The following is a 27,465-nucleotide window of genomic DNA, read 5'->3' as shown; positions in this document are numbered from 1 at the left end:
GGATAGCCATCTTCAAATATAAGAAGGGCTGCTACATGGAGGAGGGAGCAGGCTTGTTTTCTCAAGCTCTGGAGGGTAGGACTCGAACCAATGGCTTCAAGTTGCAAGAAAGGAGATTCCGACTAAACCTTTGGAAAAACTTTCTGACGGTAAAAGCTATTCGGTGGTGGAACAGACTCCCGTGAGAGGTGGTGAACTCCCCTTCCTTGGAGGTTTTTAAGCAGAGGTTGGATGGTCATCCACCATGGATGCTTTAGCAGAGATTCCTGCATTGCAGGGGGTTGGACTAGATGACCCTTGCGCCCCTTCCAACTCTTAAGATTCTGTAATAAGCCACAGCTAGCTTGGCTAATGGCCAGGGATGATGGGAGTTGATGTATGGAAACCTGCAGTGGGAATATTCTATCTACAGTGGTACCTCTGGTTACAAACTTAATTCGTTCCAGAGGTCCGTTCTTAACCTGAAACCATTCTTAACCTGAGGTACCACTTTAGCTAATGGGGCCTCCCGCTGCCGCTGCGCGATTTCTGTTCTCATCCTGAGGTAAAGTTCTTAACCCAAGGTACTACTTCCGGGTTAGCGCAGTCTGTAACCCGAAGTGTTTGTAACCCGAGGTGTTTGTAATATGAGGTATCATTGTACAGCTGCAGAATAAGATAAACGTCGTTTTGTTTTTTAAATTTTTTAAAACCCCTCTTTTCCAGGAACAGCTGTAAACCTACTTTGATGCTTTCTTCTTCTCTCTCTCAAAGATATGTTGGGGGGCACCGAACCAGTAAAATAATGAGGTTTGTGGATAAAATCACCAAGTCAAAATACTTCCAGAAAGCAACGGAAACGGAGTTCATCAAAAAAAAGATTGAAGAGGTCTCGAACACTCCACTTTTGCTAACCGTTGAGGTACAAGAATGTAAAGGAACATTAGCAGTTAACATTCCTCCACCTCCCAGTGATCGAATATGGTAAGCGGGAGTTGAGACATGACTTGAAGCCTTTTCAAGACCTGTGCAATTTATCATTTGTTCCTATGAAGCTACCAGGACAGTGGTTTGATTCTTTCTGCTGTGGAAAGAGCTCCTATTTTGCCATTTGGGTTGCTCCCCACCCTGCTGCTCCCTTTTTGTTTCTCTCATATGAAAGCAAAGAGGGCTGCATATGTGTGCAGCTGAAGGGTTGGTATGCCATAGGATGTCCCATCTTAAGAACCGGCAAGCATTTTTAAGAAGCATTTTGCAAATCCCAAATGTGCATTGTGCCTGGTACCTGAGTCCTACTCAGAGCAGACCCACCTAAGTGACCATGGCTAAGGTCTACTCTACACCTTAGAGGTCCCGGGCCCTAAGGAAGTTAGATTAGCCTCAACCAGAGCCAGGGCCTTTTCAACACTGGCTCCGGCCTGGTGGAACGCTCTGTCTCATGAGACCAGGGCTCTGCGGGATTTGATTTCTTTCCACAGGGCCTGTAAGACAGAGTTGTTCCACCTGGCCTTTGGCTTAGAATCAGTTTGATTCCCTCCCCCTCTTTCTTTTTCCTTTCTCCTCCTGTGATGAGGCTGCATTTTAATGTTTTAATTGTTTTAATGTTGTATTTTAATCTTGTTTTTAAGTTGTATTTCAATCAACTTGTTTTTATTATTGGTTGTTAGCCGCCCTGAGCCCGGTCTTGGCTGGGGAGGGCGGGGTATAAATAAAATTTATTATTATTATTATTATTATTATTATTATTATTATTATTATTATTATTTACTATTAATTATTATTATTATTATTCTACCTTAGTTGGATGCAACCCTTTGGTTGTATCCAACTTACTCAGGACCGAGTTTAATTGCACACAATGGTGCTTGCTTCAGAGGGGATATGTATGGCATTTGCTATTCCTACAAACTGGGAACAACTAACCTGCAGCCTTCCACATATTGTAGGACCCTAGTTCCCATTGGCCCCAGACAGCAGAACCAGGATTTGGGGATGATGGGAGCTGTAGTCTAGCAACATTTGGAGAGCCATAGGGTACCCCTTTCCAACTCTACAATTCTGTGATTCTATGAAACAGTTTGTTACGATATACAGTCAAACCTTGGTTGTCTAACGTAATCTGTTCTGGAAGCCTGTTTGGCTTCCGAAACATTCGACAACCAAGGCGCAGCTTATGACTGGTTGCAAGAACTTCCGGCACTCAAGCGGAAGCTGCGTCAGACGTTCAGCTTTCGAAAACCGGAGCATTTACTTCCAGGTTTTCAGCGATCAGCAGCCAAAACGTTCGAAAACGGAGCCGTTCAGGAGCCGAGGTTTGACTCCACATTCCGCTTCAGACTGCCGATGGGAGGAGTGCTGTTATAAAAATAAATAAATGTCTAAATCCATTTTTTTAAAGCTTTTCATAGATTTCTAATATTTGAAAAGCTGGCAAAAGCTAGCAGTTCTATTAGGGCAGAGAAGCACCAGTGTGGGATTGCGGGGGGGTTGAGCTACTGTAATCTAGAAATCGAGGAGAATTAGCTTTTCCCAGTTTACGATGAGGCCCATTGCTGGGAAGAACAAAGTATTGCACAAGGTGAGGATCAAGACAGGTGTGTCCCTGAACCTTTGTCCCTGAATTAGAGCAAGTTTTGGTATTAACACCTCTATTGTCACGTCTGTAAATTACTGTTACTACTAGCAGCAAAGACTGTTTTACTTGGAATTCTGGAATTCAGAAGCAATACAAATTGTTAATGAGTCATACCAAGGAAGATTCACATCTTTGTCGCGTTGTAACATAAAGCGAATACACAAGGTAACTAGTGTGCTAGCTATATTGTTGGACTTGGACCAAGGAGACATGCGTTTAGATCCCAGCTCAACTGTGGATGTCTCAAGGTGTCCTTTAGCAAGTATCTGTTTTGGACTTACCTCCCAGGTTGGTAGTTTATGATAAGAGTGGAAGGAGGAAGGAAGAAGGAGAAGATGAATCCGATAAACAAGTAAATGCCACCATACATTCTTTGTGTTCTGTTCAGGTACGGCTTCCGAAGACCACCCTACCTGGAGCTCAAAGCTAGGCCAAAGCTTGGTGAGAGAGAGGTGACTTTGGTTCATGTGACTGAATGGATAGAGAAAAAATTGGAACAAGAATTCCAGGTATATTTCTTCAAAGCTCTTTTAATTGTGACTAGTGTTCAAACATGAAACAAACACAAACATGAGCCTGACCAAACTGCGGGAGGCAGTGGAAGACAGGAGTGCCTGGCATGCTCTGGTCCATGGGGTCACGAAGAGTCGGACACGACTAAACGACTAAACAACAACAAGTGTTTAAGTGTGTCCTTAGATAATTTTGTCCAGTTCACAAGGCTTGGTGAGGAAGCATGGGGTTGTTGTTGTTTTTGATTTTTTAAAGACTATAAAAATCCAACTGAAATTATAATGCAGAAAACCTGCTTGAAATTATTGCACATTGACTTGGTGCCAGCCACTCAAAACCAGCTCCTGGAGTAAATCTGCAGGAAAAAAATTCCACCTGTAATATTTTTGGTGAAGCAGAAATTATGGGGCCTACATTAGTCCTACTCAGAGTAGGCCCACTGAAATGGATGATATAACTCACTTAGGTCCCTTAATTTAAATTGATCAGCTCAGAGTATTAAACTTAGTTGGATGCAATCCTCTGTCCAAACTTCAGATCAGTGCTGCCTTCAGAAATCTGGGTGGTGGGGCATAAGGGGCTTCTGCAGGCAGCAGAGGGAACACTTAAACACACACACACACACACACACACACACACACAAAACAAAAGGTAAGTTGCTTCATCAAAATTGTATGGTTAGAATGATATCTTGTCATCTGAAAACTGAAGTAGCTTTGTCATAAATGACTGATGTTTCAACTCTGTTTCATAGATTAAAATAAAAAGTTACTGGGGATTATGTTTGGTTGCTGTATACCTGTTTAGTATCATACTTGTTAGACCCACCAATAGGATGGTCTGAAATATTCACAAATTCTAGGTTAAAAAAGCAGCAAGCTTAGATTGTGGTTGCTTAAACCCCCTTCGTGCATTAATGCAATTACTGGGAAACAGGAGACGGACCAAAATGAAGGGAAATTAAGCTTATTTTTGAAGCATATCATTTGCCTGTGTCGTTTGAATTTTCTGATTGGTTTTTTACACTTTGCAGAAAATTTTTGTCATGCCAAACATGGACGATGTTTATATCCCTCTAATGCACTCAGCCATGGATCCCCGTTCATCTGTGTGTCCTCCGAAAGAATCCGTCACAGAAGCTACTGATCAGCCATGAAATGTGAAGACTGCAGTTTACAGTATTAACAGATTATGTTTTCATGTGGTTTTGGGGTTTGTTTTTTTTAAAAACGAACTGTTTAGTAGATTTTGTCCTTGTGCCACATTTTATTTTGCTTTCCGAAGAGGATGGCTTTATGCCCATCGTTGCTCCAGTTTGCCCAAGTGTTGCTCCTATCTCCTTTTCTGAACATAAATTCCATTTCCTAAACCAGTCTTTGTCTTTGCAGCAGCTGCTGTTGGGCTTCCGACGTTAGCAGTTAACGCGCAGCACCGTTCTGCTGTAAAGGATTAGGAAAATCTCCACCAACTGCAATTGAACCAGGAGGTTTGACGCAAACAGTTGTTGTTCTTGAGCGTGCAATATTGGCAATGCAGACCGAGCATCGATGGCTCGTCTTATGCAGCCGCACGAACCTGTCCTCTATAAGGAACAAATTTGCATAACTGGAATACCTCCCTCTCCCTCCCTCTTTCTCTTTCTCTCTCAGGCAGTTGGAGGTGTAAAATGAACAGGTATGTTCTTTCACTTCTGCAGTCCAATAGCTTGTGTCAAGCAAATTTTGAACTGTTTTCTGGAGTTAAGAATGTAAATTGGATATATAGGTGATAATTGTGAAATCACTTCATGTGGATTATACATAGTAGCTTATTTTTTCATACAAAATTGTGCTTCTTTTGGAAACAAGTAGCCATATAACACATGCAGACATACAGAAGTGATTAGCAAGGGGGGTCTAGCGATCCAGAAACGAATTAAAAATAAGGCAAAGCCATGAGACCAAACCATAGTAAGCCTTTTATTTAAGTGAGGTACAATCGCCATGGCTTGTGATTCAATACCTGTTGTTGGACATGAACACACGTCGAAATGTCTAATGCTGTCAGTACATGCATGTGTGTACTGAAAATGATTGCAGCTAGTCTGTATGAAGTCATTCAAGTTGATTAAATTTGTCTCACATTCCTGTTGCTGTGTTTCCTTGTGCATACGATGTTCATGGATACAGTATGGTGGATCCACTTTTTTAAAGAGAGGTCAAATCCTGATTGTAACTCATTTGCCATCATTAACTGTGGGCACCTTTTTAGGCCATCTCGTGAAAATGGAAGCTCAATAGGACTCCAGAGCGTTACAACTGATAATGGCCAACACTTAACAACAAATTGCCTTGCTTTTCTTTATTGTCTTTAGACCATAGATGCACATTAAATTGGTAACTATTAACACTACATCATAAATGATCGACACCAGTAACGGAGTGTTTCTTGATACTCAATATTGCCAACTACTTATGTCAAGAGAATGTTAAATTTAGTTTACAAAGCAGGTGAGTTATTCAGCTCACCTCTTAATAGTGTGCTATGCTTTAAGTGGTTTTTAAACTTTTTGTATGTTGTGTTCAGTTACTGTGTATAAAACATTTCATGATTTGTCATCTCGAAATGAAAACTAATTGAGTGGAGTTGTTTTTTTTTAAGCACCTTGCCTGAAACATATTTAAAGAAAAAAAAGCATTTAATATATTTAAGTATTCATATTATTTGGACACCTTTATTTTTCTTATGTAAACACCTGTGACCATTCCATTTTGTGTACAGACCCAGCTCTTGTTCTCCGTATGGAATCATTTCCCTTTATGAAGTCTGCATGTCTTCTTCACAGTTATTCCCCCTACCCCGCCCATGTGCAATAACAAAAGTCTAAAGACTAGATGCACTAATTAATATGTAAACAAGATACCGAGATTTGACACAAGTGACTTCATTGCACTTCATTAATTGGACTATGTGGGTTATTACAATGGGTTTGCTTTGTTCTCTGAAATAAATTTATCCCATGTCAAAGAACTGATTGGGTGTCATTTCTGAAGTCGTGAAAGGGGGAGGGGGACATGGGAGGTCCTGTCCAAAAACTGCTGGCTCTCCAGATTTTGTGGCACCTCCGACTCCCATCAGCCCCACCCAGTATGGTTAGAGATGATGGGAGTTGTGGTATAGCAACAAATGGAAGACTGGTTTCCCACCCCTGGTGGAAACAGCAGCCAGCTAGTTCAGTTATGGATTGAAACTGCCCACTAGCCACTCCAGTCTGCAGCTTCTCTCCCCTGTTCATGGGTCCAAAGAGCATGGCATCCGTGCAGCCTCAACCAGTTATAAACTTGTCAGCAGCAGGCAACAATGCCAGATTGTAGACCATTTCCACCGCTATTTTTCCCAAGCAAAGTAATACACACTGTTCTATTTATGAATTCTAAATTATTTACCATTTTGAGAACAGCAGCTGTGAACACTGCATGCAGGGCACACATGAATCAAGTTCTCATTTTTTTTGAGAGACAAGGCCATGAAAGACATTCTTCTTAAGTCTTGGGCCTGTACAGATAAGTGTATTTCTCCCATGTCCTTTGCTTTATCATTGTGCAGCACTTAGTTTCGCAAGAACTTTGGCAAAACAGTAAAGCCCAAGTGGGACTTGCAAGACAGTGTTGAATGCTTCTGTTTGGGATTCCAGCCACTTAGTTAAGATACATGTGCCACTTTTTGTTTCCCTCAATTTGTCAGCAGTCCTTGGGCATTTATCTCCTGTGTTCAATCTCTGGAGACATTTAAAAATAAGTCATTTACTTAGACACACATATGTGTAAATATGCTATTTTTTAAAATCTATGTAATTCCTTAATTCATACTGAGAAGCTATGTGCCCTTGTTCTTATCCTTTTCTAGGATACCATCCTGTTAAGTCCTGCTTTCTAGTCTACAGGTGTGGCCTGCTCATTCCTAGCATATTATGGAAGAGCTGCATCCAGGGATTTTTCCACAGATTTTTTGTACGTATATGCCACACTCCCCTACGTACAGAGCACTCTCCAACCTGCAGTGTGTAGAGGTATGTGTACTTTGGAAGTAAAAACCAAAAAACTTCATGCAAAGCGGTTGGTTGTCCCTAGAATCTACTGATCAGTGCTGCTATTGTTGGCAGCAGTGCAGGCACTTAACAGCCTTCAAATGTAATATATTTGCAGTGGTCTCTTCCTCAGGAAGCAACACTTAATTTGGCAGTACTAGCAAGATGTGTCTGGCATTGCACTATAGCAATAGGTGCCCCCTGAGCAACTCAGGCCAGAGGCCTGGGAATCTAAGATGCTTGCTGAAGGATCCCTTCGAATAGCGCTGCCAACCCTTGTCATAGCATTAATTTACAGCCTGCTAGGGCAGTGAGGAATCCTCATAGAAATTTGTTCAGTAGCAGCACTGTCACCTGTGACTTGACAGTTGACATACTATACCAGTGGTGGCAAACCTATGGTACACATGCCAGAGGGCACTCAGAGCCCTCTGTGGGCATGCATGCCGTTGTCCCAGCAGGGCCGTAGCTTCCGTGGAGGGTTTGTGTGCAAGCGAGGATCTCTCAGAAGTGGAGTGTTCGTGCTGAGAGACCCCCGCCTCCACTCCTGCTTGCATGCAAGTAGGAGCAGGATTAGGCAGCTCAGCTGAGGAGTGCCTGGCTGCCTTCATGTGGTGCAGGGGCTCTCAGATGCAGCTTCTGAGCTGCCTCCACCTTCCCCAACCTCAGCAACTATTCAGCCTGGCTGCCTTCACAGGGTTGCAGGGGATCTGAGGTGGGGGCTCCTTTAAACCTCTCCCTTGAGGGGAGCACAGCCGCGAACCCCTCAATGGAAAGTGTGACGGATCCTGCTGGGCAGCCCCAATCCAGCTCCTGTTCCTGTGCAAGCAGCAATGCTGCCTAGCGGAGCAGCCTGATCCCACTCCTACTTGCCTGCAAGCAGCAGGCTGGGGAGTTGGGGGCGGGTGGCGACATCCCTTGCCTGCTCACTTGCCGGCCCAGCCTTCCCTCACTCAGTGCTGGAGGAGGGGGTAGTTGCTGTTGTGGGGGAGGCGGAGGGACCCAGCACTGGAGCTTGGCAGGTGCCTGTTCTTTTGCCACCCAGTCCGCCTTTCCTCACTAGGAAAATGGAAGTGTGACACTCAGAAATGAAGTTATACTTGGAAGAACAGAGCACGTTCGGCTTCCAAAAAAAGTTCCAAAACCAGAACACTCATTTCCGGGTTTGAAGTGTTCGGGTTCCAAGTAATTCAAGAACTAAGCTGTTCAAAAAGGTACGACTGTATTTATTTTTCCAAATTTAACTGTATTTATGGCATTTATCCCCCCCCCCGTGATTTTCTGAAGTCAAAATGAGAGTGCTCCCAAACATATATTTTTTTAGAAAAAACACACCGAGTTATACCATAAAATTATATATCAAAGGAAAGGTAATTTAATGAAGATTTTAATCTTTCATGGATTATTTATTACAACAGCAGTCACAAAGAAGAAACGCGCACACAGAAAAAATGAGATATACAGGTTAAATTCCCGTGTTGGCACTTTTGGGTTGCAGTTTGGGCCCTTTGGTCCCTAAAAGGTTTGCCATCACTGCACTATACAAAGTACAGCCTCCATTAGTGTGGTTGGCAGATCTAGTAAAAATCCAGTTTGCAAACTGGCTTTTGGGTACTTTGAGCTAGATTTAGGCACAGGGGGCCCTTATAGGATGTATCTCTTAAGGGATATTTAGACAATGCCAGATTTCATAGCTCAATTATGATTCATATAGCACGCACTTTCAATAACCAAAACCAAACTAAGAGTGACGCCACTACATTCGTAACTTGGATCCCAAAAGCCCTGGATCTCGGACGTTTTGGCTCCCAACCACAAACCTGGAGACAATTGTTCCGGTTTGTGAATGTTCTTTTGGAACCCAAATGTCCGACGGGGCTTCAATCAGAAGCAGTGATTTGGCGTTCAATCATTTTGCAAGTCAAACGGACTCCCAGAACAGTTTTGGAAGTCAAACAGACTCCGAAAACGGATTCTGTTCGACTTCCAAGGTACGACTGTATATCACGACTGCCTGTGCCCCGATTTAAAAAAAGTATTATTCATGCCAAACAAATTGCATCTTTCAGGAAATGTAATTTTTAAACCTTTGCTGTAGGCTCCTAAAAGGGATGGTATGAGAACCATTATGTTTTGTCATGAATGCCTTAGTTTATTACACTTTCCAGGCATGGGGAGGATTCAAAGTTCTAGAATTTATTACGCAAATTATGTGTTGTTAGTCTGGCATGTATTGTCCTAAGCCTCTGACCTTCCCAGAAACATTTTTTGTTGAGGTGTGTATCACATAAAACAAAAACGACACTATTCAAAAGAGGTAGCAGTGGACTCCAGGGGTATAATATTCAAGTCAAATAAACCAAAGGCAAGCTGAAACCCAATAAGTTCTGGTGTACAATGCCAACCATCTACGGTATTTGCAACCCTTGATGCAGTTCCGGATTGTAGTATTTAATCATCAGATGAAATGTAACTTGCCCTTAAAAGAATCACTCAGATTTCAGCTGAGCAGCACCAGTTATAAGCAAGTCCTTTACTTTTGCACTGTAGCGTAGCCAGTGAGGCCATGGTATGGGCCATGCACCAGTTCAAAGGCAGTGCTTCAAAGACAACAGAGAAAAGAGCCACACAATAGTTTTTTATTTTATTATTTTATTTTAAAATAGTGCATCCCCACAGCAGCTTTAGTCGAAGAGCAACGGCTCCTTCATGTAGTTTTCTTTCCATGAGGAAAAGGAAGACATTAGCCTGCAAAAAAAGAAAAGGCATAGAGTTTAGACTGAGGAATGACAACATGGAGCAATTTTGTTCCTGTGCAGCAAACACAGCTTGCATGCCTGCTCTCCTTTTGCAACAGCACACAGGTGTGCAGCAAATAGTGCCAGCCAGATTGCTGCAAGATAATTATCACAGCCAAGCCAGTCATTCCATAAGCAATGTAATTCTCTTAATTATGGCTGAAAGGAGATTTAATCTTTGATCATAACTTCTTTTAAAACAAGATTGGTTCTTCATAATACTGCAAGCATAAACAAACAAGAGCAAAGATAAAAGGTCCAGTCACTGCCATTGCCATTCTCTTGCCAGCCACAACTGGTAAGCAGTAATGAATATATTTGCTTGTGGAAACATAGCCACTAAAGCTGAGGAGCATTCTTCTGTCTCCCACTTGTGAATGCATCTTAATGGGGCCACGTACGACAGCATAAAGATGCTACCTGCAGGGTAGCACAACCTGCCTTCTGCAATTTTACGCTGGAGGCTCAGATTCTACGTCTCGTCATCTGCATCAGCAGTCTAACACGCCAAAAAAGAATCATCACAGCAGCCAGCATTAGGCAGGAGTGTTCCCTTTCTCAATGGCTTTCTCCAGTTAAAGAGACGAAGAAAAAACCCAGCCACATTTCAGAGGATTTAGGACTGCCTGGAGTCATCAAAAGCACCAAAGCACATTTGTTCTGGAGAGTCCACTACGAGTTCCTCCCTTGGCAGTAGATGCTCTGCTATGAGCATAACTCCCTCCAGCTATATTCAGCCAGTCTGAGCAGAGCATTGACTATATAAAGGAAACTGAGAGCATGGGGTGGGGGGAGATATACTTTTAAGCCACCATGTTAAGCACTAGCGAGCAATTAAAAGTGGGGGATCATTTTGCAAAATGTACACTAACGTGGCCTGTACATCAGCCTAACGGGGGCGCAGTTGTATAACTCGGTATCCCCTGCACGTTGGACGTCCTTCCCACTTTCAGCCACTAGGCCCTGCTCAAAAGCACGCGAAACATTTCCCTGCCCTTTTTCGCCGTGATGGCACGTGCTTTTTTGGGAACAAAGTTCCAAAACCCACGGGCGCCTGCGAGCAGAAGAAAATCCACGGCAATCGTTATTCCCAATTATTTAGCGTATTATTACGGACTTTTTGCGTGCGCTAAGACCCCCCCCCAATCCGCACTATACCGGACATTATTCCGTTCTGCTTTCCTGGTCCTGCGGGTGACGCGTGGTGCTGATGCTGCAAATTTTTTATTTCAATTTTACCGGGGAGTAAAGCCCCGCGGATCTCCATAGGGCAGCAACCGGCCCAGAGGAAATGTCCTGAATTTGTCCTCGCCTGCACAGGACGGCTTCCCGAGACCGGTCTTTGCTTCCTCCAACCACGCAGGGTTCCCGTTTCTTTCCCCTCCCCAGGTAAATCCCTTCTCAAAATAAGGATACGCGGCACTCACCTTCCCCATCTCCCCGTCCTTGCAGCGAAAAGGCCGGAGCCGCTTTCTCCAGCTCTATTTATGCCCATTGTGACGCGTCAAGACCCGCCCCTTTCCGTCAGAAGCCGCGTGGGATGCGGAGGATGTGGCGAGGTGAAAGTACATCGCTAATGCGCAAAGCGTTTTGTTTCTGCCTCTTGGGGGCGCCGGGATTGGGGCCGCTTATTCTTTACGGCCGCTTGAAACCTTGCAGCCTAAAAGATCGGCTGCAGGCGGTGTTCTGCACGCTTACCTGTAAACCTTGTTTAATTTACTCTTGAGTAATGGATTGGGCTGTAAATCAGGACGCTGCCGAGTTAGGGTTGCCATGTGGCGCACGACCCAATATGAAATAAGCAGTATATCTTTCCGTTTTCCCACGTCCGTCATTTCCTGCTTGGTTGTTGTCGTTGTTTTAATTGCTTTTTATTTATTTGCACCGTTGTTGTTTTTAACAGAGAAACTACGTTGCTGTGGTTCTCCGAAGCCGTTAACTAAATATGGAGTGAGTCGGGGTAATTTGCGCAAGTTTTGAAAGGCGTAGTTGCCTTGGCTGCTTTTTGATCGCGGCTCCGGATTTATTTTATTTCACTTGCCTCCAGCAAATGCTTCTACCCGCTAGAGGACACTAATTGCTCATTTTAAAAACGGGTAGGTGGAGTTAGGAAGAGAGTACAGTATTCCTCGTTTCCCCCTGGAAAACATCCCTTGCGGGAGTTGAGCTAAGGGAAATAAATATGTTTTAAGTCCACTAGCAGAAAATAATCAAATGAGGAGGAGATGCTTAATTCCTTTTATCTTTATTGCCGATCCTTTTGGGAAGACAACACCAAAGCAGTATTCCAGCAAGGAACTTGCTAAATCAAGAGTTCCATTAACATTTAAAATATATATAAAAAAGAGGAAATTATTTTTAAAAATTATTAAAAAAATAAATATTATAAAAAATAATAAGGAAAGGAGAGGCAGAAATTGCTTCAGGAAGGAACTCTGTTTGACAGAGCCCCTGCTTGTTCAGTTTTTTATTTTTTACTTGCCCTTGGACACAACCCTCAACATGCATTTGTCCTGATCACATTTTAGGCAGTTTTGCTAAATTCCAGTGAAACCAAAGGAATTGCTTCCACTTGCTGTAATGACTTGGAGTGGTTCCACAGCAAATGGTTAGCTAATGTCACATTCAGACCATTGCTTTCCTTTTAATACCTGGTTTGTGGTTACTGCAATTGTGATTTCCATCGCAATTGCAGTGCTAGTCTCCCAACTGCGGATTGTTAAAAAGTTTCATTATCATGTGGCCCCAAAATTCCGGATCCCCCCAAAACTGTTGCCAAAGTTTTAGTGCTGTTTTGTGCTGTGAACTCTGCGTTTCGTGCTGCCCCCCCCCAACCAATTGACACAACAAATGCCCCAAAAATCCAACCTTGTCCAATTGACTCCAAACAGGTGCCAAAGTTTTGTGCTGGTTTTGTACTAAAACCTGGGCTAAAGTGGGCTAAGGAGACCGAAGTGGGACAAAGTGGGTTAAGGAGACTTGAGGGGACTTGTAGGGCCTGAAGTGAGCCGAGGAGACTTGGGGGCCCCAAAATGAGCAAAGAGACTTGAGGGGCCCAAAGTTGGCCGATGGGAGTTGAGGGGACTTGAGGGGCTCCTCCTCCACCCTTTAGTCTTCTAGAAATTTTTGGTACTTCTGCAAACCTGAGGGTTATCGCAAGACTCCCTCATCCGCATCTGTTGATGCCTCTCTTCTGGCTATATAAGCGATGGCATGTGTTATGTACCGAGTTGAATAGGATCCAAAATGCAGCAGTCTGATTGGTCCTAGAACAATAGGATTCAGAATGCAGCAGTCTGATTGGTCCGCAGGAGCCACCCAATCCAGCTCCAAGTGGAAGTGAATCCGCAACCTGATTGGCCTACAGGAGAATCCCAGAATTAGCGAATCACTTGGGGCCCATTGTGTAAATAATGTATATAAAGCAGACACTTTGGAGGAATTGGCATTTCTCACTACTATGAGCTGAATAAAGAGCATAAAATCCACACACGGTACTCAGCATGGTACTCAGAAAATTGAATAAGAATTAGAAGACCGGCTTTGATTTTGAACAGAGCACCATTTGCCTTGCAACTCCTATTAATTATAACATCAGCAAATGATATCTAACAAGGGCTAATGAGTACAGCATAAAAATATAGATACAAGTTAGGTGCGCTCAGGAAAATCATTTGTTAAGCAGCATTCATTCATTCACAGAGGTCAAATCTCTCCTTTAATCTCCATTATGTTTGTTCAAGAACCTTTAGAACTGATGAACAGTTAATGGAAATGCATGGTTTCTCTTATTATTACAACTGAAGTTCACCTAGGGACTGGAGGGGTCATGGTGACTTTCTCTCTCTAAACCCGCCTGCCAAGATGCAAAACAAACACATCTCTCATTGGACTAACTTGTCTGCAGGTTAAAATTGCCATGGAACTCAGACAAGCTTTTGTTCCGCTCTCACTGACCTTTAGACATTTTAGCAGCATGGATTGGGCCCTCCATTTTGTCAAGCATGGTTCTTTCTGGAACTTGCAGGATTGCTGCCCTGTTGAGTTTTAATGCTACACACTTCTGCTTCCATTGCTGTTAATTTACCTTTCTGTAAAGTCATATAAAGTCTGAAAGATCCATATGGGAAGTGATTAACAGTTCCAACATAAATATTCCAAGCAGGAAAGTTGGTGGTCTTTTTAGCCTACTCTGTCCCTGCATATTCACAACAGCATGTGCTAGAGTACCCTTATTTCCCATTAGGCATCATTATCAAATCATCAAATGCTATGAGGTCTTTGGCACCGTACTCAAGATTTTTGGCAGCCTTGAGACATCAATAACGTCAAATATCCCCCCCCCCCCACATATCCCACAATACTGTAGAGATTTTGTTGTGCACAATACCCTTCCAACCTGTGGCCTCTTTCTCGCTGAGATGGTTAACATGTCTTGACCCAACTATTTTTGACAGGTCTATCTCCTGTCTCCAGAAAATGAGGTTGTCAGGAAAAAGCCTAGGCTGCAGAACACTTAAACCAAAACCTAGTTTTGTAGGAACTTAGGGAGCTCAAGTAGAACAGCTCTGACACAGGCTTATTTATTTGTTCAGTTTAAATCCGTCACCACTTCTTTTGATTCCAGTAAGGCCTAAAAATCTTGTGACTCCAAACCTGCCCAGGTATCTAAGAAATGTGCGCAATGAGGACCTGACTGGTGCTCCATCCAGTATGTGGGAGTAGAGGGGTGCCACTTTGTGGCTTGGATTTCTTGCACACATCCATAGGAGCCAACTCCTATGGGCCAAGGTCCCATTTGGCACCCCAATAAAATATTTGAGGGGAGCAGACTCCCCCAAGTTGATAGACACTGCCATTTGAATGGTGTGCGTGTGCCGCATCATGTGATTGATGATGCAGGGCAGGGCTTACCTGGGGGGTCCCCAATATTTGATTCAAGTTGGCACCCCTGCGACACATCTAAATGGCAGGGCTGCCTGTGGGGCGAGACCTTGAAAATCATTTGCTTCTAGAGTGGGGAAACCATATTAAAATAGGTGTAAATGTCTACATCTACACGCATTCAAACATAGAGCCTCCAAGTGTCCCTATTGTCCAGGGACGTCCCTGATTTAGAGAAGCCGTCGGAGAAATGTCGGAGGGTATGGAGTTATTCGACCCCCGGAGCCGTCTGAAGGCAATCATGTATAGGGACGGGAATGTTTCATTATGTTTTTTATGTGTGTCGGAAGCCGCCCGAAGTGGCTGGAGCCACCCAGTCCGATGGGCGGGGTATAAAGAGCCAAATTACCATTATGGAATGGGACGTCCTTACTTCCCTCGGGGAAACAAGTCGGAGGGCATGATCTATATGCGACACACACGCGCGCACTGTGTATCTCCCTCCCTGCCAGGCATGTTGCCAGCAGGGAAAAGGCGGGGAAGCCGCTGAAGGCCGGCCCTCCTCTTTCTGGCCTCTCCGTTTCATAAAGCCGAGGGTTTCCTCGCGCAGGGCTTTGGAGGCGCCTCCTGAGTGCCAGCCGGTGCCAGTCCCCCGGCAACCCCCGACGGCCTCGGCCCGACCCTCCGCGCGCCTCTCCATCCCTTCCTCCTTTGACGCGGAAGGCAGAGCGAGGCGAGGCTCCGCCTCCGGAGGAGGAAGGCCGGACACGCCGCAGTCAGGGGCGGCCCGAGAGGCTGCCGAGCCGGGCGGGCGCTGCGCCGGGGCCCGGGAGCGGCGTCGAGAGAGCCATGGCGCGTCGGGAGCGTGTGGCGGCGGCGTCCAGTGGGCTTCTCCTCCGCCTGGCCGCTCTGTGGCTGCTGCTCTGGCTGGGACCCCGGGTAAGGGCGCGTGGCTGGGGCTCTCCGCTTTCCCGGGGGCGAGGGGGCGAAGCTGCGCGGTGGTGGGTTGGGGTTGAGGGGAGAGGCGGAGAGGGGCGTTCCGAAAACGCTTCCTAGCTTCTTCTCGCCCTTTCACGGGCATGGGGGGCCCCAAACATAACCCAGGGGGGCGCAAAGCGGGGTTCGGGTACTTTCTCCGCCGGGGAGAGAGGCGGGGAAACTCGGGCGCTAAACCCCCTGCCGCTGCTGGCGCCCCCTAGAGCGCAGAAGGGAGGGCAAATGATGGGGATATTTGCCCCACCTGCGCTCCCAGAGTTCGCCCTCGTTGCAGGTGAGGTGGGCAGAGGATGTGGGAACTGCCTTTCGGGGTTATTGTTTGGAAACCGATTCTGTATTATTATGACGATTGAATATTTTCCTCGTTTAACGAAAGCACAGGCATTGCCTCATTCTCCGGGTGGCGTTTTTGCCGATTAGTTTCATTTGCCGTGAGACGTTGGTGTTATGGGGTTGGGAAGAAAACAGTGGGGGGAGACGGGGTGTGTGGCAAAGCTGATGTTCTCTTACTTAGTATATGTGTGGGGTTTTTGTGTTGGTGTCACTTGGATAGGTCCTCTTTCTACCCGCTTGTTATGTTTCCTTGGAAGTGAAGAGGCTGTGGGGAGGGGTGTGGTCGATTTCTTCGGAACCAATTCTTTAAGGATGGGCACTTGATGGAAGCAGAGCAGCACCTGGGCGTTCGGCTTTGAAGTATGGTGGCATCCTGTGGCCTGTTCCTCTGCCTTTTCTAGTGGGCACCTGTATGCCACATTGAACTCCCTTTCTCCAGAGCCTCCTCAGGGGGGCATGAGGGACCCCTTATATCGGGAGGCCGGCTCGGGAGGCCAAACGCCTCTACCTGCCGTGCCACACAGAGGATTTGGGGTCACGGGTGAGTAAGAGATGCCCCAGACATCTCGCCATCTTTGGCATTGGAGGCAATGTTGCTGGAAGACGGTGATCTCTTGGGAGTGTTGCCCTGCTCATCATCTTCCATTGGAGGCTGATATGCTTTTTGTAGGGGTTCCTTTCAAGCCTAGGGGGTCTGTTGCCATTTAGTAGGGATAAGTCGGATAATTTTCATCACATCAGTGCTCTCTGCAAGTGCAGTAGTGACTGAGCTCCATGGAAAGTCGCATGTCGGATTATTCGACATGGGGAACTGGATTTTGCCACGCTTCTGAAGCCCCGTGGATCTCTCCATGGGCCCAACTTCTCAAATTAACATAGGAAACTGAAAACTTATGAGTGACTTATGCTGCTGTTTTTCTCAATTCTAGAAACATGGGCAAAACTCCTTTTGGTGAATTCAGATGAAGGTGCACATTTGCATCAAAACAGAAAACACTACCAGTGTTTTTATTGTTGTAGAAGACTTCTCAGTTGAATGCACTCGAGTAATTGCTGGTTTCAGTATTTGTCACACCTGACTATAGAGACATCATCTTTTTTTTCTGCATCTTGTTTTCTACGGTTACGAACTATTTTTGGTTGACCAATAGCTGAACCGAAGTATAATATTTTTTGCAGCATAAGTTGCTTTTCAGTCTTAACTGGAGTACCGGCTGTGTGAACAATACCTCCAGCACTATATTAATATTTAGGGATAGAAGTACTATAATAAGGACACATCTTTTTCGTCTGTAGTGACAGAAATGACTGGTTCTCATCAAAGAACTGTCAAAAATGGTGACAAGTTACGAAGTGGCTATTTTTGCATTGTCATTTTTTTAAATACAGCTGTTTGCTAATTTCCATTTGGTCTTTACTGCGCCATAGAATCAATAAGCTGCTGCATTCCTTCCTTGTGGGGTTGTCCCACCTAACTCTGCCCATCCTGCAGTCAGGGGGAAACTAACACTAAAACTGTTTTCAAAGTGTCTCTCTTGAAGCTAGTTAGGCCCTCATCCTCACATGTATATTCAGCCATTATTGCACTGTAGCCAGCACATGTTGCAGTGAAAGGGTTATTACTCAAGAACCTCTTCTTGAACTATCTGGCTTACTCCAGGGTTGTTTTATATAGCTGCAGAGATAATATGGGATGTGGGAAAGAGCATCTGGTTTCCAGCCGAGCTTGGTTTTGTTGACTAGTAATGTAGACTAAGGCTGTGTGTTCAAAGTACCGGTTTTTTATTTATTTACTGCATTTATGTTCCACCTTTTTTCCTCCAAGGAGCTCAAGGTAGTGTAAATGGTTCTCCTCCTCACTTAATCCCAACAACTCTGAGCTGCATGGCCAGGTGGGAATTTAAACCCGGGTCTCCCAGGTTCTAGTCTGACACTTTAACCACTATGCTAACTCTTAATCCAGCTCCAGCGTGCTCCCACCGCTGGCTTTTGAATCCGTTTATACGTGACGCAACATTCCCCACAAGAATGCCGAACTATTGTGTGGTTTCTTGAGAAATATTGCCGTTTGATGCGTTTCCCCTTAAACCGGGCTTCAATCCGAAAGGTGAATTTAAGCCACGATCACTTCACAATGAAGCTGGAACTGGAAGTGTGTACCTTGGAGACAGCCATTGCACATATGTGGGTGGCAGCTTAATTAGGAGTTTTGGGGGGGAGTTACAGTGGTGGGGAATCCGAACAGGTAACATGCATTGAGTGAAGACCTCGCTGCCCCCCTCTCTAGTGTATATAACAGCATGGGGATGCAGGGGGTGCTGTGGTCTAAACCACTGAGCCTCTTGGGCTTGCTGATCGGAAGGTCGGTGGTTCGAATCCCCGCAATGGGGTGAGCTCCCGTTCCTCTGTCCCAGCTCCTGCCAACCTGGCAGTTCGAAAGCACGCCAGTGCAAGTAGATAAATAGCTATAGCGGTTTAGTCAAGCTGGCCACATGACCCGGAAAACTGTCTGTGGACAAACGCCGGCTCCCTCGGCCTGAAAGCAAGTTGAGTGCGGCAACCCCATAGTCGCATTTCACTGGACTTAACCGTCCAGGGGTCCTTTACCTTTACCTTATAACAGCATGTAAATGCGACTTGCAAGGGAGTGGTCTGCAGGGAAATGACCTTGCTGCCTTTTAAGCCGCTAATATATACCTAGTGTAAGATTATTTCAAATTATTATAGGGGTTCCCCCGCATTACTGCTCTGCACATGTCTAGAGATAGCACGTTCATATGTTTAAAATCTGTTGATAAAATGACACTGTTTTATGAGATTCAAACTAAGAAGCATAGTGGTGTATTTCATTAGACCATTTTTGATATAGAAGTGTACTAAAAAGAAGTTATGTGCATCTTTTTTCAGGTTGGTATGGTAGCAACTAGTTGTATTAGATTCTCGTTTTCAGTCTTCCTGCTTATAATGACAACATAATTAGGAAACCCAGTCTTGGAATATGGGTTATATTCACATTCAGGAGAGGAACTTTTAAGGTCAGGGGTTTTTTTTATAAAAAAATGCAGCATTCTTTTGTACTGGTATACATGTATGATATTATGAGTGAGGTAAGAGAGGCTAAATTATTATATTTCTTATTCACCCCCTTCCTTTTTCAAAATAATCATGCTTAACAGAGTGTTGCCATAATATTTGTAATACCAAGGATTTTCAAAACAAGGACTTCAAATTGGGGAAAAATATCTAAAATCATACTTGGGTTTCACCTTTTCTCCTTTTTAAATCCTTGCATTGAATTGTTGTTGTTAATAATTCACCTGAAGACCTACAACATTAAAAACGCAGTATTAAAACCAACTGACAGTCACAAATATAAGGTGGGTCCTAAAAATATTATGCTAATTTTCTTGCTTTTTTTATTTGTGTTGTGGACAATGAATTAAATAAACATTGATCAAACTTGATGCATTTCTAGCATTACAGAGGGGAAAAATAAGAGCTAGTTATGCTTTCTTGAAGTAAAAAAAAAAAAAGTAGTGGAATTAAATTGTCCTGTCTTGTCATAAAAATCATACTGTTGTCTCTTGAGACAGGAATTATTGAGAGTTAGCTCTGAACCCTTTTAATGGGCATTGTTGAGAAAGCCTGGAAGCAGTAGGGTATGTTAGAGTGCTATTTTTTGCAGTCAAAGCCACAGCATCCGGCAAGGGATTGTACCAAAGGGTGCTATTTATCTTGTATATTTTCACTGAATTTGTGCAAATAGTGCCAGAATGTGCAGTGTGCACCCTCCGAAAGGGCCAAACTTGGGATATTCTAAAACTCGTCTGGTTCACCTTTGTAGTATGCATAATAAAAAAAATATTAATTTGGGGGGGAAAGCTTAAGGTTAAAAAAAAGTATACATTATTAAAGGATGGAATTCACACACAGCCAGCCAGCATTGTTATAGCAGATGGGTTGGAATGGGCGTACTACCAGGTCATGGCCTGATCTAAGGCCTGATCTCAGCAGCAGTATTACCACTTTACAAATATATGGTATTTATTTGACCCCATATGGATGTTTGGTTTAAAAAATGGTTCCTAGTGTAGTGGGCCTGAACAGGAGAGACCTGACTTCAAATCCTTGTCCAACCAGGAATGTCACTGGGTGCGAACCGTCTCTAAGCACAAGGATAAATGGGGCAAACCCCATGTAGGCCTTGTAGGCCTTCATGAACTCCATGTAAAATAGCAGAATACAAATGGAATAAATAAGTGCAACTAATATTCAGTGGGGCTGAAAATACAGGTAATGTATTAGAATTGTTTGATTTATTGTAGACCAAAAGTAACTTCAGCTATATTTTTGCTTTAACTTGAAAAGTGTGGTTTCCCCCCCTGCTTCCTTTTAAATAGAAATAATAATGCAGAAATAACAGCTCCCTCTACTCCATTAAACATGCTTTAGTGACTTGTTTTCTAAAACCTATGCATGCTATCAGGCTGTAACCTAGCAATGTAATTAGAGCACTTGCTGACAAAATAAGCTCAATGAATCATAGGGCATATATGATGATCATGCTAGTTGCTTTGTTATTGTGCGGAAGCGCTCTCAAATGTTTTGCCTTCCCATATGTCCAGCGATAAGTTGCCAGGAACACGATACAGTATATGTTTCATCTGCCCGCTGAAACATGTATTGCTCTGGTCTCGTCAAAGTTAAATGAGGCAGGATTCAGTAAAATATTTGCAAGTGTGACTTGTACAGTCTGACCCTACATTCTGTTCCAGATAATAAGATATTGGGGCACACAAAGAAAGCCAGATGAAGGTTTAGATTAGGAGTTAATACATTTAGCATTTTACTTTCTTCATTGCATTTAATTACAGGACTGATTCAGGCAATATTTCCTCCTCAAAACAGCACCCTGCGAGAGGGTCTTTTGCTGTTATGCCACCCTCGTCTGCCCCTCCTTTTTTCCTTCACTTGTTCACTGGAGAAATGAATTACTACGCTTAGGATGTCCAAAGTGGATACGAATATAGGCTCTCACCGATTTTGTTAAATTAATATGTTGTAGGCCTCTGTCTGTCTCAAGAGACAATGGAGTGAGCCTCCCGGGATGTGGCCAAACTGCTGTGTTAGCAGCGGTGCAGGGATCTCCCTGGGGTGCAAGCCTGGGCAGTGTGTATGGAGGTTCTGGGTTTCCCAGATGACAAGATCCCCACCCCACGCCTGGCCTTGCTGATGTGGTCCAAAGGAAATTGGAGCAATACATTTGGCACCAGCTTGACTGCAGGAGTTACTGGAAGAAGGCACTAAGAAAACAAATTTCATCACTCAGGGTCAGGGAGGTCCCATGTTAAAATAAATTCTGGATCTCTCGGTTTGGTCATTCAGTTCTCTCTGGGAAGTGGGGAGACTTGATTCTGCATATAATTAACAACATTTTCATCTCATTAATAGGAGGTCACATTAAGTAGACAAGCTGGTAGAATATCTCTAACTCTGATATTGAAATTGTAGTCTGAAATATTTCTTTATCTTTTTTATATTGCCTTCTGGTTTGTAAGCATTGAATTCTGAAGGATAAGAGGTAGGAAATATTTCAAAAAAAATTTAGACATGCCAGATTCTGAGATGGTTGTTGTGTAGTAAACAGTGCATTGTTGAATAGTTCATTACAACTGCCAGTGTATTCTAAATTGCAGAACAGGCACCAAAGCTGCCTCAAATTTGTTATAGCATTTAAAAATAACCTTTAAAGCTTCTGCTTTCACTTGCACTGGTAGACCAGTGACCAACAGCAAGCTAGTTACACCTGTTGAAACCACTATGGTACATTAGTCGTGATTTGTCATTGATTTTAAGAGGATTTAGGTAAGACTTAGGTCTTTTCTAAACAGTCAGCAAAGTAAGATGGTAGAGTTCTGAATAGCTAGAATGGACTGTACCACTTTAGTCTCCAAGTGGGGAAAATAACATTTGTGAATGCACCCTTACATAAACGGTCTGTAGTGGTACAGGCCACTCTATCACCTAGGAGTTCTTTCACCTCCTACTGCATGTGTAGATCATAGGCCTCTTGATTAGGGACCATCAAGTACAGAATGGATGGCTGCTATAACAAGATCCCATACACACAGAAATTTGATATTTGTGGTCAACCTCACGTGGAAGACCACTTGTTATCTGTTAGCCTGCCCCTTATATAGGGACCCAAGAGATCACTTTCTGAACCCTTTGTTTGCACAAAAAAGCAGGTTTCACCCTGGCAGAAATGGTTCAGTTTCTTCTGCGATACAATAATAGCTTTGTAACACACACAGGGGCTCCCTCTATGCAGTGGCTGCCAAATCAATCAATCAGGAAAAAGGAATTGGATGAAATTGCAGTAAATTATTTTGGTGAATCTGAAATCAAGCTGGATTTGAGCTCATTTGTGTCTCTGGTGTCTTCTCTTTCTTGAATCGTGGATGTTGGCTTGTATTATGGTTGCATGTTCCGTGTTATTTTGTTGATACTTTTCCTGCTGGTTTGTCATGGCCTTTGGCTAGAACAATAAGCTTAGGAGCAAACAAGTACACTACGATCACATCTGAGGTGTCGTTAACTTGCGTGATTTCGACCTTGCGCAGTTGAAAGCTGGCTGGTTAAAATCGTGCAGATGAATTGCGCACAAGTTGGAGAGCTTAACAGCTCCTTTTTGCACTGTGTTTTTCCAGCGCGGAAAGCGCTTTTAAGCTCTCCCCCTTGCTTACTAGGCAAGGCCCACTCAGTGCACAAGCTCCAGAAGCTAAGGATATTTGCACTGGGGTGGTTCCAAGGGGGCGATTCAAGTGTGCACATTTTTGCATATACGCGCCACCCCCAAAACGTAACTACCATGCAAGATGAGATTGTACTGTACCATTTATCCTTGAAAGATATGCCACATCAATCTTCAAAGAATACTAAGTTACTAAAACTTATGAGAACACTGTCTTCTTCAAATTATTCTATACAGTGGTACCCCGGGTTACATACACTTCGGGTTACAGACTCCGCTAACCTGGAAGTAGTACCTCGGGTTAAGAACTTTACCTCAGGATGAGAACAGAAATCATGCGTTGATGGCACGGCGGCGGCAGGAGGCCCCATTAGCTAAAGTGGTACCTCAGGTTAAGAACGGTTTCAGGTTAAGAACGGACCTCCGGAATGAATTAAGTACGTAACCAGAGGTACCAGTGTACTGTGATGCGGAACCTTTGTTTCTCCAGATGCTGCTGAACTACAACTCCCGCCCAGGCATGTTGGGAGTAGTAGTTCAGCAACATCTGGAGGGATAAAGGTTCCTCAAACGTGTTCTGCACCACAATAACTGCACATTGTGACGAATGTGACCCGCCAACCAGCCCATGGTTCTTTGATTTTTTAAATTGCTTTTAATGTAGCTTTAGTTCTTTTTGTATTGTATGAGTGTAAATTGCCTTCTCTATGAAGGCCATGCCACACCTTAATAAAAGAAATAGGCAGGCAGATATCAAAAACAGGAGGTGTATTGATCCCTTGATAAGCCACCATGTAGGATTAATCAGATGCATTTTACATTCGTATCTTGGTTCTCGAATGTACAGTCATACCTCAGGTTGAATGTGCTTCGGGATGAGCGCGTTCGAGTTGCGCTCCGCAGCAACCCGGAAGTAACGGAGCGTGTTACTTCCGGGTTTTGCCACTTGCGCATGCGCAGACGCTCAAAATGACGTCATGCGCAGAAGCGGTGAAAAGCGACGCGTGCATGCGCAGACGTGCCATTGCTAGTTACGTTTGCTTCTAGATGCGAACACGGCTCCGGAATTGATCCCGTTTGTATCTAGAGGTACCACTGTAATCCTTTCTGGAAGTCCATTCTACTTCCGAAAACGTTTGAAAACCAAGGTGCGGCTTCCAATCGGCTGCAGGAGCTTACTGCACTCAATCGGAAGTTGCGTTGGATATTTGGTTTCCACATTTTTTTGCAAACCAGAACACTTACTTATGGGTTTATGGCGTTTGGGAGCCAAAACGTACGAGTACCAAGGCGTTCAAGAACTGAGGTACGACATTAACTTCCCTATACAGGATTGCCTTCACTCATTTATGCTGCTTTACACTTATTTCTCATATCATAGACGTGTTGGAAGTAGAACTATGGCATGTAATCTTGTAACCAACACAGGGAAGTAAAAAACTGTGCCAACGAATGCCTGACATGCTTTACACAGTTTGCTTTATTTCAATCCCAGGAAATTGGTTAGGGTTTGGTTTTCTGTGCCTCTTGCTATGTTTGTGGCTAGCGTAAGAGGAAGCATGGTATGCTAAGCTTCATTTCTGCATTTTGACATCGTGATTAAAACTGATGAGAATGGTTTAGAAGTCCTCATAAAATGTTAGCATCCTATCATTTTCATGCTTTAACGAAATGTAAACTTTGAAATGTTCAAAATCTAAGCATTACAATTTAGTGAAATGATAAAATAGACATACAGTGGTACCTTGGTTCCCGAACGGCTTAATTGTCGTACAAATCAGCTCCCAAACACCGCAAATAAAGTGAGTGTTCCAGTTTGCAAACGTTTTTCGGAAGTTGAACGTCCGACGCGGCTTACAATTGAGTGCAGGAAGCTCCTGCAGCCAATCAGAAGCCGCACCTTGGTTTGCAAAAGGTTTCAGGAGTTGAACAGACTCCTGGAACGGATTAAGTTTGAGAACCAAGGTACCACTGTATAGACACGGACCAGATGGTTTTTTACTGTGTGAATGAGCCATGGTAAGTCTTGGGTTTGTAGGCTCCTCCACTCCCCAAACTTCTTTCGCACCCTATAGGATGCTTTTGAAGTAGAACTAACCACAGTTCTTCATAATGTCAGAATTCAGGAGACTCTGGTTAGTGAGATGAAGCCAAGATCAAAGCATGGGTTCAGATCCTGTCTTGTTCTCAAACCAGTGTTTTAATAAACCACAGTTTCCTGAATTCAGGCATGACAGGGACCCATTGGTACTTTCGAATCACAAGCAGATGCTTCCAGTCTTCTCTTCTGGTCCTCAAAAGAGGAGAGAGTAGCTGTAGCTCAATGATTGGAGCACTTGCTATGCATGTAAAAGATTCCAGGTATGATCCCCAGCAATGCCAGTTAGAATGGGAAATAAGAATAATAAGCCCCATAGGAATTTCCTAGCCAAAACTTTAACTGTAGACATCTATGGATACTCTATGGTCCAGTCTTGTTGCACTTGTATTTTTTTAAAAAATCTAATAAAAGTCAACAGTAAGCTAAATGCAGATTAAAACACCTGCAATTTCTGCATGTCTAGGCTTGCCTAAACAACCAGGTTTTAATCCCATTGAGGTCAATGGGCAGGGAGTTCCAATGTGTAGATGCTGCAGCAGCACTAAAAGATGGATTTCTTAAAACAACTAAGGAAGTACAGCCCTACCTTGGTCGTCGAACAGCTTAGTTCTCGAACGTTTTGGCTCCTGAGCGCCACAAACCCAGAAGTGACAGTTCCAGTCTGCGAACTATTTTTGGAAGCCGAACGTCTGATGGGGCCTTCGCGGCTTCTGATTGGTTGCAGGAGCTTCCTGCAGCCAATCAGAAGCCGTGCTTTGGTTTCTGAACGTTTTGGAAGTCGAACGGACTTCTGGAACAGATTCCATTCGACTTCCAAGGTACGACTGTTTTATGTAATACCTGTAAAAGTGAAAGTTTGGTCACTGGATGGAGGCTTCTAGGTTTCTAAAATCTGAGTTTTAGGCTTTCATCACCAGTGCATTGTCTCACTAAAAGCCCATGATTTGAAGACTGAGCTCATGATATTAGTTGAAAAATATGTATATAGAAGAAGCTATGGATGTTCACAGACTTGTAGCTTATTTGCAGATGGAAGGAATAAGGAAATGCAAAGTTTTACATTTTAAACAAAAATAATAATTGTTCCAAGGAACATGATGAAACTTGGTAAAGTTCTGAAAAACCACCCACCTTTGGGTTTCAGTTAAAGGTTATGAATGCCCCTTTGATAAATAACTTCCTCAACGTGCTACTATAAAAATTAGACCCTACTTTATCTAAATGTCAAATAGGACTGTTTATTCCCAGTGGAGCAGTGGCTGTGGTGTGGCCAAGTTGCAGAACAGACGGAACATTTGCTTCCAGGGTCTTTAGTAATGTTGTAGAAAAGGAGCATTACGAACTCTCATTAGGCAAAGGTTAGCCCATTACATCCTTACTTAAGTGCCAGCATTTGGCAAGCCGCTTTGATTATTTCTTATATTCATTTCAGTGTTTATCCTACTCAATCCCAGGTGCTCTGGTTGTGTTTTTCGAAAATACATGACATTGTTCAGAATACTTAAGTATGCTTACAGTACAATCCTATGCATTCTTACTCAGAAGGAGTTCAATGGGGCTTCTGGTCACGTAAGTGTCCATGGAATTGCGTGTCGAGACCCCGCAGCCACCCCCTCGTTGGAAAATAACTCACACAAGGACACAGATATTAGGTTTAGGTTATTGGGCAAATTTGGCCACAACTTTATTGAATTACAGAATGTGAGCGGTATTAGCTTAGGCATTGTTTGGACCCGACTATATCTGACTCCTGCCCACTGCACAGGAAGTCCGGTAAGGGTAAACCACCGGTAGGGGGAGTCCTGTCAATGCAAACCAACTCAAGCTCCCGCTGGTGTTCCTGTCAATTCGTAGCTGACAATTGCTACGAAGTAGGCGAAAACCAAGTGGCCATTGCCAATTTGCCAAATGGAAAAATTCCTACCAGGCCCCTTGGACAACCAAGGCGACCAACTGATGTCCATAGCAAGGCCAGTGCCTAACCTGCAAATAGGGAGGGAGGGCAGGTGATTGAGGAAGCGAGCCAAGAGGAAGTCCTCCGGCTTACTCCTTGGTTTAAACTGCCCTGGCCACGCCCCCCAGCCAGTGGATTGGCTGGCTGGGCTCTGACACGGCCGGGATCCCCCAGGCAACGGGGGACAAAGTCCCCCGCCCCCTGTGGGGAGTGGGTGACCATGCGGTCCACCGCAACTCCTCCCCACTGGGAAGTGGAGTGGATTTGCAGCCTAAATGACTGGTGCTTACCCTTGGGTAAGCAGGGATAGGATTGCATTGTGAATGAGATGTTTGTAATAAGTCTCATTGAATTCAGTGACACTTCAGAATGCGTGTGTGTGTACTTTAAAATTGCAATCTGTGATCTACACTTGTTTGTTCGCAGCTTTGAACCCCATGTCTGTTTACTCA

General features: G+C 44.0%; 2 protein-coding genes, 1 long non-coding RNA gene and 2 other non-coding genes across 9 annotated transcripts in view; 2 read left to right on the top strand and 3 right to left on the bottom strand.

Annotated features, from left to right (window-relative positions):
• The window catches only part of TEX2 (testis expressed 2), a 100,592-nt gene extending 96,246 nt beyond the window's left edge, over nt 1–4,346 (top strand). For all 5 annotated transcript variants that reach the window (XM_053375301.1, XM_053375302.1, XM_053375303.1 and 2 more), the window contains exons 10-12: nt 754–963; nt 3,003–3,123; nt 4,161–4,346. In XM_053375301.1, the coding sequence (XP_053231276.1) occupies nt 754–963; nt 3,003–3,123; nt 4,161–4,283 (454 nt within the window). In that variant the 3' untranslated portion in view covers nt 4,284–4,346. The remainder of the gene's footprint in view (nt 1–753; nt 964–3,002; nt 3,124–4,160) is intronic.
• Nucleotides 4,347–9,656: 5,310 nt separating this feature from the next.
• Nucleotides 9,657–11,842, bottom strand: LOC128407232 (uncharacterized). Its single transcript, XR_008328742.1, has 2 exons — nt 11,150–11,842; nt 9,657–9,941 (listed from the first exon to the last, which is right to left on the bottom strand). It is a non-coding gene; the product is annotated as an uncharacterized LOC128407232 (long non-coding RNA).
• LOC128409692 (small nucleolar RNA SNORA50) lies at nt 9,659–9,796 on the bottom strand. Its single transcript, XR_008329303.1, has one exon. It is a non-coding gene; the product is annotated as a small nucleolar RNA SNORA50 (small nucleolar RNA).
• On the bottom strand, nt 10,455–10,519 carry LOC128409691 (small nucleolar RNA SNORD104). Its single transcript, XR_008329302.1, has one exon. It is a non-coding gene; the product is annotated as a small nucleolar RNA SNORD104 (small nucleolar RNA).
• Nucleotides 11,843–15,372: 3,530 nt separating the features above from the next.
• The window catches only part of ERN1 (endoplasmic reticulum to nucleus signaling 1), a 62,825-nt gene continuing 50,732 nt past the window's right edge, over nt 15,373–27,465 (top strand). The window contains exon 1 of the mRNA XM_053375294.1: nt 15,373–15,814. Within this exon, the coding sequence (XP_053231269.1) occupies nt 15,725–15,814 (90 nt within the window). The 5' untranslated portion in view covers nt 15,373–15,724. The remainder of the gene's footprint in view (nt 15,815–27,465) is intronic.

Source organism: Podarcis raffonei, chromosome 2 (assembly GCF_027172205.1).
Source record: "Podarcis raffonei isolate rPodRaf1 chromosome 2, rPodRaf1.pri, whole genome shotgun sequence".
In the NCBI taxonomy this organism is placed as follows: Eukaryota; Metazoa; Chordata; class Lepidosauria; order Squamata; family Lacertidae; genus Podarcis; species Podarcis raffonei.
This window is presented reverse-complemented; position numbering and strand designations above follow the sequence as displayed.